Source organism: Ovis aries, chromosome 20 (assembly GCF_016772045.2).
Source record: "Ovis aries strain OAR_USU_Benz2616 breed Rambouillet chromosome 20, ARS-UI_Ramb_v3.0, whole genome shotgun sequence".
Classification (NCBI taxonomy): domain Eukaryota; kingdom Metazoa; phylum Chordata; class Mammalia; order Artiodactyla; family Bovidae; genus Ovis; species Ovis aries.
In genome coordinates this window covers 40,013,104-40,027,850 of record NC_056073.1, presented here as the reverse complement: position 1 = coordinate 40,027,850, position 14,747 = coordinate 40,013,104, and the positions used below count along the sequence as shown (strand labels likewise).

General features: G+C 46.6%; 2 protein-coding genes across 18 annotated transcripts in view; one reads left to right on the top strand and one right to left on the bottom strand.

Moving 5' to 3' along the window:
* GMPR (guanosine monophosphate reductase) overlaps nucleotides 1-2,890 on the top strand; it is a 59,523-nt gene extending 56,633 nt beyond the window's left edge. Inside the window, exons 9-10 of one of the 2 annotated variants that reach the window (XR_001023163.5) lie at nucleotides 1,262-1,329; nucleotides 2,406-2,487. Coding sequence is in view for 1 of the 2 variants with exons in the window: in XM_004019123.6 (XP_004019172.1) it covers nucleotides 2,406-2,586 (181 nt within the window). In the remaining variant the exon portion in view is untranslated. Of the gene's footprint in view, nucleotides 1-1,261; nucleotides 1,330-2,405 lie in introns of both variants that reach the window. The other variant, XM_004019123.6, reaches the window with a different exon arrangement.
* A 3,083-nt stretch (nucleotides 2,891-5,973) lies between these two features.
* Nucleotides 5,974-14,747, bottom strand: part of ATXN1 (ataxin 1) — a 430,615-nt gene continuing 421,841 nt past the window's right edge. For 15 of the 16 annotated variants that reach the window (XM_060403504.1, XM_060403497.1, XM_060403500.1 and 12 more), the window contains 2 exons: nucleotides 13,219-13,741; nucleotides 5,974-11,943 (listed from right to left, as the gene is read on the bottom strand). In XM_060403504.1, coding sequence (XP_060259487.1) covers nucleotides 11,849-11,943; nucleotides 13,219-13,741 — 618 coding nt within the window. In that variant the 3' untranslated portion in view covers nucleotides 5,974-11,848. Of the gene's footprint in view, nucleotides 13,742-14,747 lie in introns of all 16 variants that reach the window. The other variant, XM_060403509.1, reaches the window with a different exon arrangement.

The following is a 14,747-nucleotide window of genomic DNA, read 5'->3' as shown; positions in this document are numbered from 1 at the left end:
AGTGATAAATGACTTGCAAAAGGTACCATCGCCACTTAGAGAAGAAGTGATGCTGAGGATCTGGAGGGTGTCTGTAAGCCTGGGGAGGCCATGGAAATGTTTATTGAAAAATGAAGTGGTTATCACTTCTGGCACATATGCACATGTTGGTCTGTGGTCAGAGAATACAGCAATACCAGTCATCTTGGGTGTGACCAGTGACCGGCTTCATGAACTCGGTGCTGTAAACTAGCCACTAGGCCAGCCCTTGGTCTGGCCAATGGTTTGTGTTTTTGTTTTTTTTCCTTAATTTTTATTGGACTATAGTTGTTTGTGTACCATGTTGTGTTAGTTTCTGCTTTACAGCAAAGTAAATCAGCCATATGTATACCCATATCCCCTTTATTTAGACTTCCCTCCCATTTTATTTCTGCTTTGTAGATAAGTTCCTTTCTACCATTTTCCTAGATTCCACATATACGTGTTATTGCATATTTGTTTTTCTCTGACTTGACTTCACTCTGTATGACTGTCTCTAGGTCTATCCATGTTTTTGCATGTGGTACAATTTCATTCCTTTTTGTGGCTGAGTAACATTCCATTCTGTATATGTACCACGCTGGTAGCCATTCCTCTGCTGATGGACATTTAGGTTGCTTCCATGTCTGGGCTATTGTAAACAGTGCTGCAGTAAATAAGCACTGAGGTGCCTGTATCTTTTTTGAATTAAGGGTTTTCTCTGGTATATGCCCAGGAGTGGGATTGCTGGGTCATAGGGTAGCTCTATTTTTAGTTTTTTAAGGAACCTCCATACTGTTCTCCTTTACCCAAGGAAAGGTCTTTGCTTCAGGTAGGTTTATTCCAAGGTATTTTTATTTTTTGTTGCAATGGTAAAATGGTATTGTTTCCTTAATTTCTCTTTCTGATCTTTCATTGTTAGTGTATAGGAATGCAAGAGATTTCTCTGCATTAATTTTGTATCTTGCAGCTTTACCAAATTCATTGATTAGCACCAGTAGTTTTCTGGTGGCCTCTTTAGGATTTTCTGTGTATAGTATCATCATCTGCAAACAGTTTTACTTCTTTTCCAGTTTGGATACCTTTTATTTCTTCTCTGATTGCAGAGGCTAGGACTTCAAAAACTAGGTTGAATAACAAGTGGCGAGAATGGACATCCTTGTCTTGTTCTGGTCAATGGTTTAAACTGCTAGATCTTACCTGAGGGTGGTCTTGAATGTGTAGATTTCAATGCACAAGAGTTAATACCCTTTTGAAATTCTAGGTAATGACTTTTTGATCAAGAGATGCTGTTTTTTCATGTGAAGAGACCAGCTAAAGTTCCGGTATTTGGTAAATTGTTAGAATTTCCAGACTTCCTGACCCTTGGATGGGGGGTAGAGTTTTGTGTGGACTGGAGATTCCCTTCTTGCAATGCCCCTTCTAACACAAGTCTAGATGGTATCTTCAAAACCTGCAGTAAGGGGGTATGACACGGAATCTGGCAGTGTTGCTTGGTGGCCTTAGGAAGAGTGGGACAAGGACTCAGCCGGACAGTCAGATGTGGTTTAACGTTTGTGCCATGAGCCAGATCTGGATTTCTAAGTGTCACTCAGAAAACATGAAGGATGCTTCCCAAAGCCTTGGGTGCTGAGGAGGTCCTTAGTTCTGCTCTGGGTCCACCTTGCAGAGGCCCCGCAGCACATCTAGGCGTGGTGATTTGTGCAGACGCAGGGAGGTAAGCTGAGGGGTGCCCAAGAGAGGCCGTGTGAGTGGAGTCACTTACCTCACTCGTGGAGGTCTCCATGTAACCTCACAGTGCCCGTCCATTTTCTCTGTCCCTTCTTCCTCTCTCGATTGTCTCCTGTGAAGATGCTCTGTCTGATGCCGACTAGAGGGCTGGCAGGGGTACGGGGAAGGGGACACTCTGGGCTTGTTCTGTTATTGGTTAGGGCGGGCCAGCAGGAGAGGCCGTGGTGGGAGGTGGCCGGGAGGTCTGTTCCCCTAACCCCATCGGTGTTCAGGACTCTGGGTCAGCTGGAGGCCCGTGTACAGATTAGCAGAGGATGGAAAGGGGGGGCTTGTTTCCGATGGAAGGTGTGGCGTACCTGCAGGAGATGGTGGGGTGCGGGCTGGGTCTGCAACTCTTCCAGGAGTTGCTGATGGAGACTTTGTGTTCCCGGCACTCTAGGCAGTCAGCAGCCAGGTTGTGCATCTTGGGTGGGAGGAGTGCGTTCACCTGAGATGCTGGCCTGACCCACGTGGCGTGTGCAGCAAGGCCGAGGTCCTCCCAGGGTGGGTCGGATCAGAGGGTGGCATGCAGCCGCCCAAGTGCCTTGGGGTGGGTTCAAGTGCCAAAGCTGGGGATCCTGGCTGGGTAGTTCAGGGAAAAGAACCAGACTGAAAGAAACACCTTCTTTTTCTTCCAGAGCCCCTGAGGGCAAGACTGTGGAAGTGCCTTACAAAGGTGACGTCGAGAACACTATTCTGGATATTCTCGGGGGACTGAGGTCTACCTGCACCTACGTGGGGGCCGCCAAACTCAAAGAGCTCAGCAGGAGGGCGACGTTCATCCGAGTGACCCAGCAATACAACACCGTGTTTAGCTAACCCTGTGGACGAGGCCACCTCCGGCCGGTGGAGGCGTCCACACACGCCTGCTTTTCCATCTCCCTCCTCATGTTAGGGCAGAGGTTCCAGCAGGTCCTGGGGGGTGGGGGCCCCCCTCCTCCTCCCATCACCTGGAGGCTGCAGGGCTCCCCTAGGTCTAGGGGCCCAGAAGTCAGGCACTCAGTGGGTCAGCGGTTGGAGCTTACCTACCCAAAATGTGTAACCTCATTGGTAAAACTAAAACTCACGCCTTTTTTTTTTTTTTTTAAGAAAATGGTTTCACTTTAATATAATGTTACAAAGACTTGCTTGCGTGCTGGAGTTCGCATTTACAGGACCACGTTGTTGGGGGGCTGGGGGTTTTCTGCTTCCTTCCCACGATTGGCTCTTGGTGGTCAAGGTACCTGGGTGGGCAGGGTCGGGGGAGGGGGCCACAGCCAGGGGAACCAGCCCCCGCTCCATCCAGCTCACAGGTGCTGCAGAAGAATGAGAGCAATCACCCGGACAGCTGAACTTGGTTTCCTCTCGGTGTCCCCAAGGTGCGGGGATGCACTGACGCCACGTCTCTTACCCATGCCTTTGGGGAACAGGGCCTCTGTCACTGTGCTCACGCTGCTTCTAGTCTTGTCCTGGGTTTTCATTCGGTTCGTTTTCCTCCATCTCTCTCCCCCTGTTCCAGGCTGTCCTCTCTCTTAGAGAACATTATTTTAAGGAAGTTCCAGGGGATCTTTCCAGTGCAAGGTTATCCACTAAAAAGTTGGCAGGTAGAGTCCCAGTGAAAAGCAGCTGAAGCCTTGACATTGGTTTAGCATCAGAGCTAGCGTCCCCTCGTCACAGCGATGAATACTCTCCAGGAGGGACCGTGGGCGCGGCTAAGGGTCCATGCATTCATTGGTGACATTTGTACTTTCTTGGAGAAAAGACTCATGGCCTTGGTGGGAGTCCCACCCCAGTGCCCGGTGACACTTGTCTAAACGGTGAACCCGCATGCATTAATGATGACTGGCCACTTCTTTTGAAGCATTACTTGAGTATTAGGACTGGGAAGTGTATGCAGCCCAGGATGTTTTGCTTCATTTCATTTTAAATGAGGCTAAAGAAGCAGATACAGGAGTTAATTTTTCTTTGGAGAGACAAGTGACGGCCCTAGAGGAGAGAGGAGCCACTCCTTCCTGCTGCGTGAGAGCAAATTAACAGCCTGGTGACTGACACTGTACGAGGAATCTGAACAAACCACCACACTTCAGGGACTTACAGGCCTGAGTTTATAGTCTTTGTTGTCCATGCGGTTGCTCAGTTGTGTCCGACTCTGTGACCCCATGGACTATAGCACGTCAGGCTTCCCTGTCTTTCACTATGTCCCAGAGTTTGTTCAGATTCATGTCCGTTGAGTTGGTGATGCCATCCAACTATTTCATCCTCTGTCACCCCCTTCTCCTGTCCTTAGTCTTTCCCAGCATCAGGGTCTTTCCCAATGAGTCAGCTCTTCGCATAAGGTGGCCCAAGTATTGGAAAACTTCAGCTTCAGCATCAGTCCTTGCAATGAATACTCAGGGTGGTTTTCCTTTAGGATTGACCAGTTTGAGCTCCTTGCTGTCCAAGGGACTCTCAGGAGTCTTCTCCAGCATCATGATTCAAAGGCATCAATTCTTCAGCGCTCAGCCTTCTTCGTGGTCCAGTCTTACAGTCTTAGAAGAATACGTTAAAAAATTCAGCAACTTGAGCTCTGTGGTAATACTTTTTCCTCCTAAATCCACCCAGAGTAATTCTTGTAGGAACACAAATGCCCACACACCTGAGGGTTTGAAGGGTACTGAACCTCTGGCGGGATGTGCATTGCTGCTGGAGGTACTCCACCTTTTCTGTCTGGCTGTCTGAGGTGTGAACCCCTGTAACCTGAGCTAGATGTGTGTCACACTCGAGCCTTTGAGTTCATTAGTTTTAAGAGATCCTTCATGGCAAAAAAAGGGAAAGAAGTGGAGGAGAAGTCTTAAAGCTCTTAAAAAGGGACTGCCAGTAAGTAGTCAGGGAACTTCCAGAACAGCATCCTTCATACTCCTGTCTTGACTTGGGGCTGTCCAGTCCTATCTGTGAGGACGTGTGCCTGCTTCATCCATCTTGTGCAAAGACTTTCCAGACTACCCGCTCTGTTTCCACCAAGGGGAGTGAGGCAGGTTCCTCACTCACCTGGTTTATTTAGGGAAGCGAAAACATGATCACAGAAGCCAGAACCTCATCAGGAACATGTTGAAGCAGAGGTTTCACTTCTAAGGCTCCCTGACCCTCTGCAGGTTCATCCCTGCCTCCAGTAGCAGTGGGCGTGGGGGAGCCTGCCCTGGACGCCCTCAGACCTGCTGATTGTACAGGGCTTCCTGTGCACTGTAGGCTCCTGGTGGTTTTAAGGTCGACCTCGTTGCCGCCTGTGAAGCAAAGGCTTTCCTCTCATCAACTGGACTGGCTCAAGTAAGACTCGCAGCTCTTGGAACCCAGACTTGTCAGGACCGTTAGCAGCTACTATTACAACAGCAGAGCAGGTGGCGGTTCAGACTGCTGTACCAGAGTGACCCACGTCAGCCCAGACCGTTCTGAAGGATGAGGGCTTGGACAGCCTTGTTGTCTGGGTTTCAAGGCTCAGTGCATCACTGCTAATTTACACACCCAACATTCGTTCACGCTAGCATTCTTAGTACAACAGGACCTCGATGTCGCAGGGCTAACAGCAGAGTCCTGTTGAGATGTCCCCATACACCGAAGCAAGATGACTAACAGGAAGGGAGATACCCATCCCTGCCTGGGGTAAGCACCAACACTGAACTGGATGCCAAAAGTTCTCTTCCAGCACTGCAGAACCTGAAGGCTGGGAGGATCGGACAGTCATGCGTGCAGATACAGGTAGAGGGCCTTACCTGCCTGGGTCCTGGAGGAATTCCTTTCTGGGGCAACTGCCAAGTCTCCTTCATCTGAGAGCGGGCACCGTGCAAACCTCTGAGTTTCTAACAGGCATGAACTCCAAGAAATGAACTTTCCACCTTCAGACCATTAACCAGTGTGCAGCAAAGCTTACAGAAACATATCGATAATGCTACGAGCCCACAAAGATGGCAAATTCTGTTGAGAAGAAAAATCTCTTGTAAACACAGCAGTGTGCAGAGAAGAGAAACAAATGGAACGAGCTGAAACATCAGATGTTGAAACCTGACTTTGATTCTCATCTCAAGCACAACCGACCCGCTTACCACTCCCCAAAATTAGTATGAAAGGCAGAGCCTGATGTCACCCTTGCCACCACAAAGCTACCCAGCGATCACAGCGGGTCAAGAAGGAAGAAGGACCAACACTTCCTCGGCCTCCCTGGTTTCCCAGGACCTGACACAAGGCACAGACACGTTTGCAATTGGCACGGTTATTTTATTAGTACGAGTATACTGAAACAATAAACTTGTACTGGTTTACAGACAATTTATTTAAAACAATTTTGTTCAAATTTTGAATCAAACATTGTTTTATTATAATAATGAAATAATTTCTACCTAGAAAACCTGCAAGCACCATCAAAGAAAGGGACCATAAAATTCAATAAACAGACTCGAGTGTATCCTACAAATAGACACACCACGATTAGAAAATAGAATAGGAATTCTTCCATTTTTTTTTAATATTTGTTTTAAAAAAGCTAGTGCAAGTACAATATTTTACACTGGAATTACAGAGAGTATGCACGCATATGGAAAAAAGTTCTCCTGTCACAATAAAAGCTCTTAACTATGTATGCACTTAAATTTTTCTTTTCAATAAGGTGCAAATCATCATCCCTTCCCTAGTTCTCCTCTGTACTGGCCATGTCAGTCTGATAGTGCCCTCAAAGTTCTGGTGTCTCTTTTTCCTTGGCCGGTGGGAGGCGTACAATTGGAAGGTTGGTAGGTTGTGAGCTGATACTAGAAAAACATCGGTGTGACTCTCAGAGATGGCCCTGGGGCCAGGACCCCACTGGCTAGAAATTAGGACTCTTGTCTTAACCAAAGGCCACCAGAAAATGCTGGCAGGGCTCTGCTGGAGCCTTTCAGCTGACACTAATTTGGGTGTACAGGGAGTAGTGAAGGCTGAGGAGGAAAAAAAAAAAAACCTCCCCTAAAAGGCCAAAAGGGCAGTATTCACAGAACTGATGCACACAGGTATCAAGTTTAATTTTCACTGACAGTAAAGAAATTCACCCCACTCCTGAACTGGATTAATTGAAGAGTAGGCGGTTCATGTTAGGAACCAGAGGAAACCTACACACCCAGCTTGGTAACCGTTCAGACTTGCCATTTATTCCAGAGGACAGTTCCTGTTACCTCGGCAAGGATGACTGCAAACAGCACTTCCAAAGGGGGCCTTCAGACTGGCCATGGAAAAGGAGACTGGCTCATCAGCCGTCCCAGACAGCAAACGAACAAACTAAAGGGAAAGAAAACTTGGGTGAAGTCTCCAATTATCTGCAGTGGAAGACTGGAGTCCTTTCAGCTAAGAAAAGTGACGGAAATTCTTAAGAGACGGTTACTGGAGAGCTACTACCTATTGGCCAAAAGCACTTAATTTTAATACAGCTGAACCATTTGTATGCAAGTCGTGAGGACACGAGAAACTGAAGCCACTGTTCCCTCCCGCCGTCATACAGGTGAATGTCAGCTACCAGAAACACTGCGTGTAATGTGAGGGAGGGGCTCAGATTCTGAATTTTAAGAATTGGAGGGGGGATCTGCTCAACATCCCGCCCCTCCCCTGCCAGCTGTCCAGTTTCTGCTGGCTGGTTTGATTTCTGGACAGAATATGACTTCTGAGAAGTTGCTCCACGTTAATTTTGGCCTCTTAATGGTAAAGAAAAAAAAAATCAAAACCAAAGTGAAACAAGGCATCTCAACTGAAATTCTTGTTTAACCCCCCACCCCCCGCCATTGAAATGAGGTGTCGGTGGGGAGAGAAGGCTGAACATTTCTGTGTGTGTGTGTGTCCTCGTGATGAGCCCCGTTTTCGTGGTAGCCAGGATCCCTTGTTACAAACACTTCTTGTTCAGAATTATATTCTTTGGGTTTACTGGAACAGGAAGTGCTGAAAATGTCAAACATCATCTCTGGAGAAAAAGGAGTTGCAATGGCTTAAGAGAGTTTAAACTAAGAAGGGAGCTCGGAGAAGTACTTTCGGCATAGGAATGAACAGTATTCTCTAATTGCAAAATACAGAATTACTCTCCCTCAGATGAGGGTTCTATGTAACAAAAACCTAGAGGAAGCATAGGTATAGTTGAAGAGCCTTTTAAGTAGTAATTCTTTCAGGCCATAACCATACAAATCTGATCATTTAGACATGACATATTTCTATATACAAAAAAACATGTAACTTTCAACCTTTATGCTTTTTTTTTTTTACAAACAAGGTATGAAACTCATTGTTTCAACAGATCCATATCTTTCAAACACTGAATGAATCATTTTGACATTCATTTTTCTTTTGTGCAATTTTGTAAAACATTACCTGTACTCCTCAAAGTGAGTGCTTCAAAGTTTTTTTTCTTCAGCTTCTCAAATTAGGTGTACATTAAAAAAAAAAATTTCCACAAGGTATAGTGCTACAAGAAAAGATCTATCAGTAAGGTAACTTATTTGAAGCGAGGTCATCTATGTAAAAGAAATCTTAGCTCCGGAGTAGAGGTGTGCAAACAGTTTGGAGTTTCCCTATCAACAGAAACACAACACTGTCCGTGGGGGGTAAAAAGAGGAAACCAACCTAACACAATGGCATAGATAGGCATGTGCTTTATAGCAAAGTATGTTCTCTGTATAGTTATTACTGGATGTGTTCTTAAATTTTCTATTTCAGAAATTCTGGGTTGAAAACAAAGGTGGAAGCAGAGACTTCCGCTTCACTTGAAAAGCCCACACAGTGTCCTCTCCTTTGCTTTCACATCACCCTGAAGAAGCGGGATTGGGCCACGGAGACTGCTGGCCCTTTTTTCACCTGGGATTATCATGGGTGACTAGGAGATAGGATGTGCAAAGGATTTTAGGAGGAAACGGACCACAGTTTGTCGAGCTGCTTACAGTTCATCAAACAGTAGCCGTGACAACCAACACAGCTCAAAAAGCCCAGCCTTTCCGTCCCCAGAGCTCTGCTTCTTCACCCAGATCTGAAATAGGATGGCATTTAGTGTCTTCAAAAGCATTTGATATTTTTTTTCTCTAAGAAAGAAACAGGCTTCCTTAATAGTCACAGATGTTAAAGGGTATTGTCAATTGTTTCCTTAAAAAAAAAAATTCCAAAGCTATACAACAAAAGTAAATTTTGGCAATGTATTTCAGTAAAGATGGAACTATGTGCAAAGAGTGGATTTTCTGATTCTAGGAGCTACTGTTCATCTCGAACATGCAGCATCATATTGCAATCGATGCGGTATCTAAGGAGAAACCCACAAGATGCAGGGAATCCAAACATTCCTTGAAGTTGTACAACCCTACTCCCAGAACAGTCAAAGTGCTGCTTCTGGACACGTCAGTGTACCACACACACGCCAGCCCCGTCCCTGAGTTAGAGGTGTGAAAGGTTCTGCAGAGTTCCTTGGGGGGGGGAGGAGGAGGGGTGCTGCCATTTCCCGGTGGGCGAGATAACCCAACGCGCTCACCTAACAGGACACACAGAGGGTCATGATTCAGGGTGAGAAATGGGACTGAGGACAGCAATGGGAAAAAAAAAGAAGAAATTCCTCCCAAAACAAACGGGGGTGAGTTGGAAAAGACACAAAATTGACGGACATAGAAAATCATCCTGAACGTCCAAATGAAAAAGCAATTTTGGATTTCCACTTGAAAAGATTTGAGGTAAGTGGTATCCATCTCTCTAGTCGCCCCGCCCCGCCCCCAATGTGGCCCAAACTGAAATAATTCTGAAGTTGAAACATCCTAAGGAACAGTCATTTTATATATTTAGAAATCCCTAGAAAGAGAGGTCCTTGTTTGTTGAATTTTTTTTTTCTTTTCGCCCTAATTTCTTGGTGATTGTGTTCCACTGTAAACGCAAAAGGCCTGCTGTTACTAGTTTAAAAATGGAAAACAGGTAAGGAGAACAAAAGATGGGTTAGGTAAGTATTGCAAAGTGGACCCGGTACAGAGGCACATGGCTACTCCTCACAAGCTGCGCGGCACTGTTAGGTGGGCTACGCGGGCGCGGTGACCGGGCTGCTCTGGGGGCCTCGGCGCTCGCCCACATGTGCCAACAGGAGGAGGGCCCCTGTTCTCCGGATGGCCTTCCTATTTGGAGGCGAGAGCTGCCGCAGAGGGGCGGTGGCCATTGTTCGCAGGAGGCCCGGGCCCTCCGCAGCCGCCTGCGCCCGAGGCTCGGAAGGCGCGCACGCGGTGGACCACACTTCCTGCCCACGCTTGGAGGATGCACGGCTCCAAGTCTCCAGGACACAGACCTGAGTGGGTGGGGGCCCACCTACTCGAGGAAAGGACCGTGGAACAGGGGCTGATCCTGGCTCGATGGCTCAAGAGTGCGCCTTAGAAGTGAGTCTGCCTGCTTCCCGTCTGCACGCCACTATTCCTCGCGCTGAGGAGGGGAAGATCTGCTTTGTTTGCTCTTTTCTGCAACAGGGCGACAGAAACGCGGGGCTCCCCCAGAAGCTCCCTGCCCTGGGGCCTCGGCTTCCCCGAGCAGGGCAATCGCCCAGCAGGAGGCTCTCCCCTTCCTGGCTCCTTCCTTCCAGCCCTTCTTTGGGCGGCACAGAAAAAGGATGGAGAGAATAAGGAAAAAGCCAAGAGGGGCCTACCTACACTTTGTCTAGAGCACACTGATCAGACTCTATTGGCACGGAAAGTATTGCACACACTAAAGAAGCAAGAAGGTGAAACAGGACAATGTTTAGAAAGAACCGATTCTTTGATAATTCCTATACCTGAAACAAAAGCACGAAAAACAACGATGATGTTCCTATTGCTCCAAACCACGCATGTTTTCCTGTTTTAGTGTTGGAGGTGTGGATCCGGTTAGTTCAATACTCAAAAGAAGCCAAAAGGTGGTGGGTGTTTCTCTGAGTCCGCGTGAATCACTGTCCTTAGTGGTACTGATGAGGACAAAGTCTGTATGGCAGCCCCGTATTCCTCTTACCGTCAAAACAAAAAAAGAAAAACAAAACCTAATAATTGCAAGTGCCCTGAGCAGAATATATGGAAGATTAAGCAAGTTCTCTGAACAGAGACATTTAAAAAAATACAGCACTAAGTAAGCAATATGACTGCAAAAATGGACTCACCCAGCTCTCTGCTAGCATGCTGAGAGGGTAATGAACACCGAGGAAAGTCAAGGACTGGCTCTAGCAGTTCAAAACCTACTCCAATGGTTTTGGTACACCCCAGAAATGGTTTCTAAAAATCGTCAGTTCTGCTGAGAGCTAAATGTGAAGGAATACTGGAAAGCCAGAATGTGGGCTGACAAGAATTTTTTTTTAAATCTGTGAAATGGAAAAAGTACTATTTTCAATGGTAAAAGAAAAATCAGGTATTTGTTCAGATTCTCTGCAGCCATTCCAAGTAAGAATATTTAAAAATTTCTCTCTCCTTATAAAACTTTTAAGCACTTAAAACGCACACTCAAACCCCACAAACAATTTTTCAGATCTCTGGGGATAAAAGGTCTCCACTGTGAAAGACCCTTTCTGGGTTTGTACCAAACATTAGATCTTGATTTCAGATGGAAAAAGAAAGTCATTTTGAAAATAACATTAATAACAACAACAATAATTGTTTTCTTAAAAAAAAAAACAAACTTGCTCACATATATAAATGTCTTCATGGAAAACTCTCTCAATGAATCTGAAGAAAATTCTCAGAGTTGTCCTGCTAAGACCTGGTTTTATGTGACAGATACGGTAAGAAGACCAAAAATGAATCTTGAAAGGAACATAACCTTATAAAAGGCCTAGAGTTTAGGCAGGTTAGAAAGTAATTTTGCTACATTTATTTATGCTCGTTCAGTCCCCCAAGCCTTTCCCACAATGTTATTTGAGAAAAACTGCAGGAATATCACACAAATTTATAAACTCAAGATGTGCAAATCGCAAGGTTCTTTAAAAGTTCATCTTAAAAAGAAAAACACTGGACAAAAGTGAGTATTCTTTTTTTTTTTTTTTTCCCATCCCTTCCCTCTCAGTTCCTCTGCCAGCTCTGCATACGCTTTTTACTCCTTTCTGAGACATCAAAGTGAAGAGTGCCTCCTGTCAGGCTGTACTTGGTGGTCATTCATTGTCACATACAAGTTCATAATTCACATTCATCCCTTGAAACCACTTTGAAACTTTCAGCATCTTGCTCCGTGAGAAACTCTGCAGAGCTGAAATGTAGTTACAGTGTTAAAAAAAAAAAAGAAAGCAACTTAGTTTTTTTTTTTTCTTTTCTGTTTTTCTTCCCAAAGAGTTTAAAGTGAGATACAGTACTTGTTGAATGAGAGACCAAGATGCTTGGTAATAAAGTGTGAACGGCATTTTAAGTACTTAAGAGATAGTAATATATATGCTTATCTTCAAAATCTTATTTCCTCACATCACACTGGAATCTGAAAAAAGTGGCACCCGAGTTGTCCATTGTCATGAACTATAAACAGTACTAGAGTTAAAAGACAAAAGATTTGCAAACCCAAAGCAAAGAGCTTCTGCAGCTCTTTTGAAGGGCAGTTTGTGTCTTATCTCTTGGGAGCGAAGTCAATGCAATTAACCTGATTGGTTTTCCTAACACTGCACAGAGACCGGAGGGGGTGTTCACTTTCCCCCACCCCCGCTGCCCAGCGCCCCCCCCCCCAACCAGTGCAGAGCGATGCCAGCAGGGGCCGCCTGCCCACCATGACGCCCTGGAGGCATCACTACTGCACTAGTAAAGCAGAAACGAAATCCCATGGGTGGCAGTTGCTCTTTAAAAAAATATCAGTGCAGTCAGGCCCCATAGGGGGAAATATATATATATATATATATATTTATCTCTATGATTAAAAGTTGCTTTTATTGTAAAATAAGTTGGGGGGGGGGGGAAATGTTCTTTTACACGGTTAGCTTTCCATCTGCTGTCTGGTACCTCTTTCGGAGGCCCCAGTGCTGACTCTGCACGGGGGGAACCTCCTGAGGACATTCCCCCAGACCTCCAATCTGGTGCTGAGAGCAAGAGAGAGGGAGGCAGAGAGAAAGACACCCTTACAGAAGTGTCACCCAGGCACCCTCCCTGGCACACAGGCACACCCCCCTGACGCAGCTCCCTTCCCGAGATCATCCCTCTGAAGCCAGTGGAAGTCAGTGCCCCCGTGGATGCATCCACGATGCCAGAAAAGGCGGGTGCCATGGGGCCACCTTCATCTCAACCAGGATGCCCACCACCTGCCTGGAGCCTGGGCTGGACCTACCCTGGCACCCCACCTGCCGAGAAACACGCCCGGAAAAAGCATATGCACCGGTCGCCTGCCCAACGCCAGCTGTAACTCTAATGACAAGGTTATAACAGAACCCTAAAGTAAGAGGATAACATGGAAATACTGAGTTATTTAACCTACAGTACATCTGTAATCTGGATACAAATGATAAAGGAGGGCCAGCTTTCCCTTCCCCACACAGCTTCTACTTGCCTACGTTAGAGCGGCCTTCGATGCAAATCTTAACCTCCTGAGAAATGAGAGAAGGCTTGGGAAGAGTCAAAGGTGGCTCGTCTTCCGACTTCTCCAGTTTGCGGGTCTCGGGCGCTGACCACCTCCTCTTCCTCGTGGCCGCGGGCTTGCTGGGTTCTATTTTGGTGAGCAAGGGCGCGGCCGGCAATCCTATTTTTTCGGGAAACTTCAGTTCGCCATTCTCAGAGAGCATCTGGGCGCTTCCCTGACTGATCCCGTTTTCCTGCTCGGCATACCTGTGTCTACTGCCAGCGAGGCCGTCGGTCTTTGAGTGCTTCAGCAGGACACTGGCTGGATCCACGGGCTGGCCCTTTTTAACAGAGCCGTTCTTCAGGTTCTTGAGGGTGAGCGAGATACAGACGTCCCCAACGGAGAGTTTGGAGCATGGCAAATCAAAGAGCTGGCTGGTCCTCTCTGGGCAACAGGATGACCAGCCCTGTCCAAACACAAAAAAAGGATACTCTACCAAAACTTCCACGCTGACCTGTGGGAACAGGGAGACACAGGGAGAAGGGAAAGAAGGAAAAGATGAAGATGTTTTATCCTTGTTTTATCGCATATACACATGTACACAAACATACATTCGCACATAAGCTGATCGGAAGAAAAGACAGACTCAGTTCCCCAATCTGCCTCTACCAACACATGTAAATAAGCCTCTTAATTTTCTGCTGTCCCTGTGTTTACCACATAGCGAAGCGAGTCAAAGTCCATTCAGTATTCAAAATATAGTTTTACTGTTTATCTGCTCTGTAGCTGGTCTCTGTTAAAACAAGTCAATGGACCCCTCCGAGGATGACAAACACCTGCTCAGTGTTCAGGCGCTGGGCGCTGCATGTGACTCACACCCAAAGTATGCTCCTGTGCTTTATTAACTCACTGGACAGATGCTATCCTCACCGATGGCAGCACTGAACAGGCATCAGAGTTAAGACTGTATTTTAGCTTCATGAGGCAGGCAGGCATATGTTCATCACTGTGTCCCTGGCCCCGAAAAGAGTACCCAGCACGTAGTTGAAAATAAATATTTGTTGGACAAATGAACGCATATTCTAGGAATTTAGGAGAAGGAGAACCAATGAGAGCTGGAGAAAAGAGGGAGGGCTTCCCCAGGACCTGAAACCTGGGCACCACTTCAAGGGGTTTGAGGGCGCAACAAATACAAAACAGTTCACGGGCTTGGCCCAGCTACGCCGTCAAGCCCCAGGCACTCCAGACGGTCTCTCTTTTGTCTGAAAGACAAAAGCAGGGGAAGCCCAGCATGCTTTCAGTAGCTGTTGTTCTTCCTAGGCTGCTTATGTGCCATGCAGGCTTCCCAGGTGGCGCTAGTGATAACGAAACTGCCTGCCGATGCAGGAACTGCAGGAGACGCAGGTTCAATGCCTGTGTCAGGAAGATCCCCTGGAGGAGGGTGTGGCAACCCACTCCAGTATTCTCGCCTAGAGAATCCCATGGACAGAGGAGCCTAGCGGTCTACAGTCCATAGGATC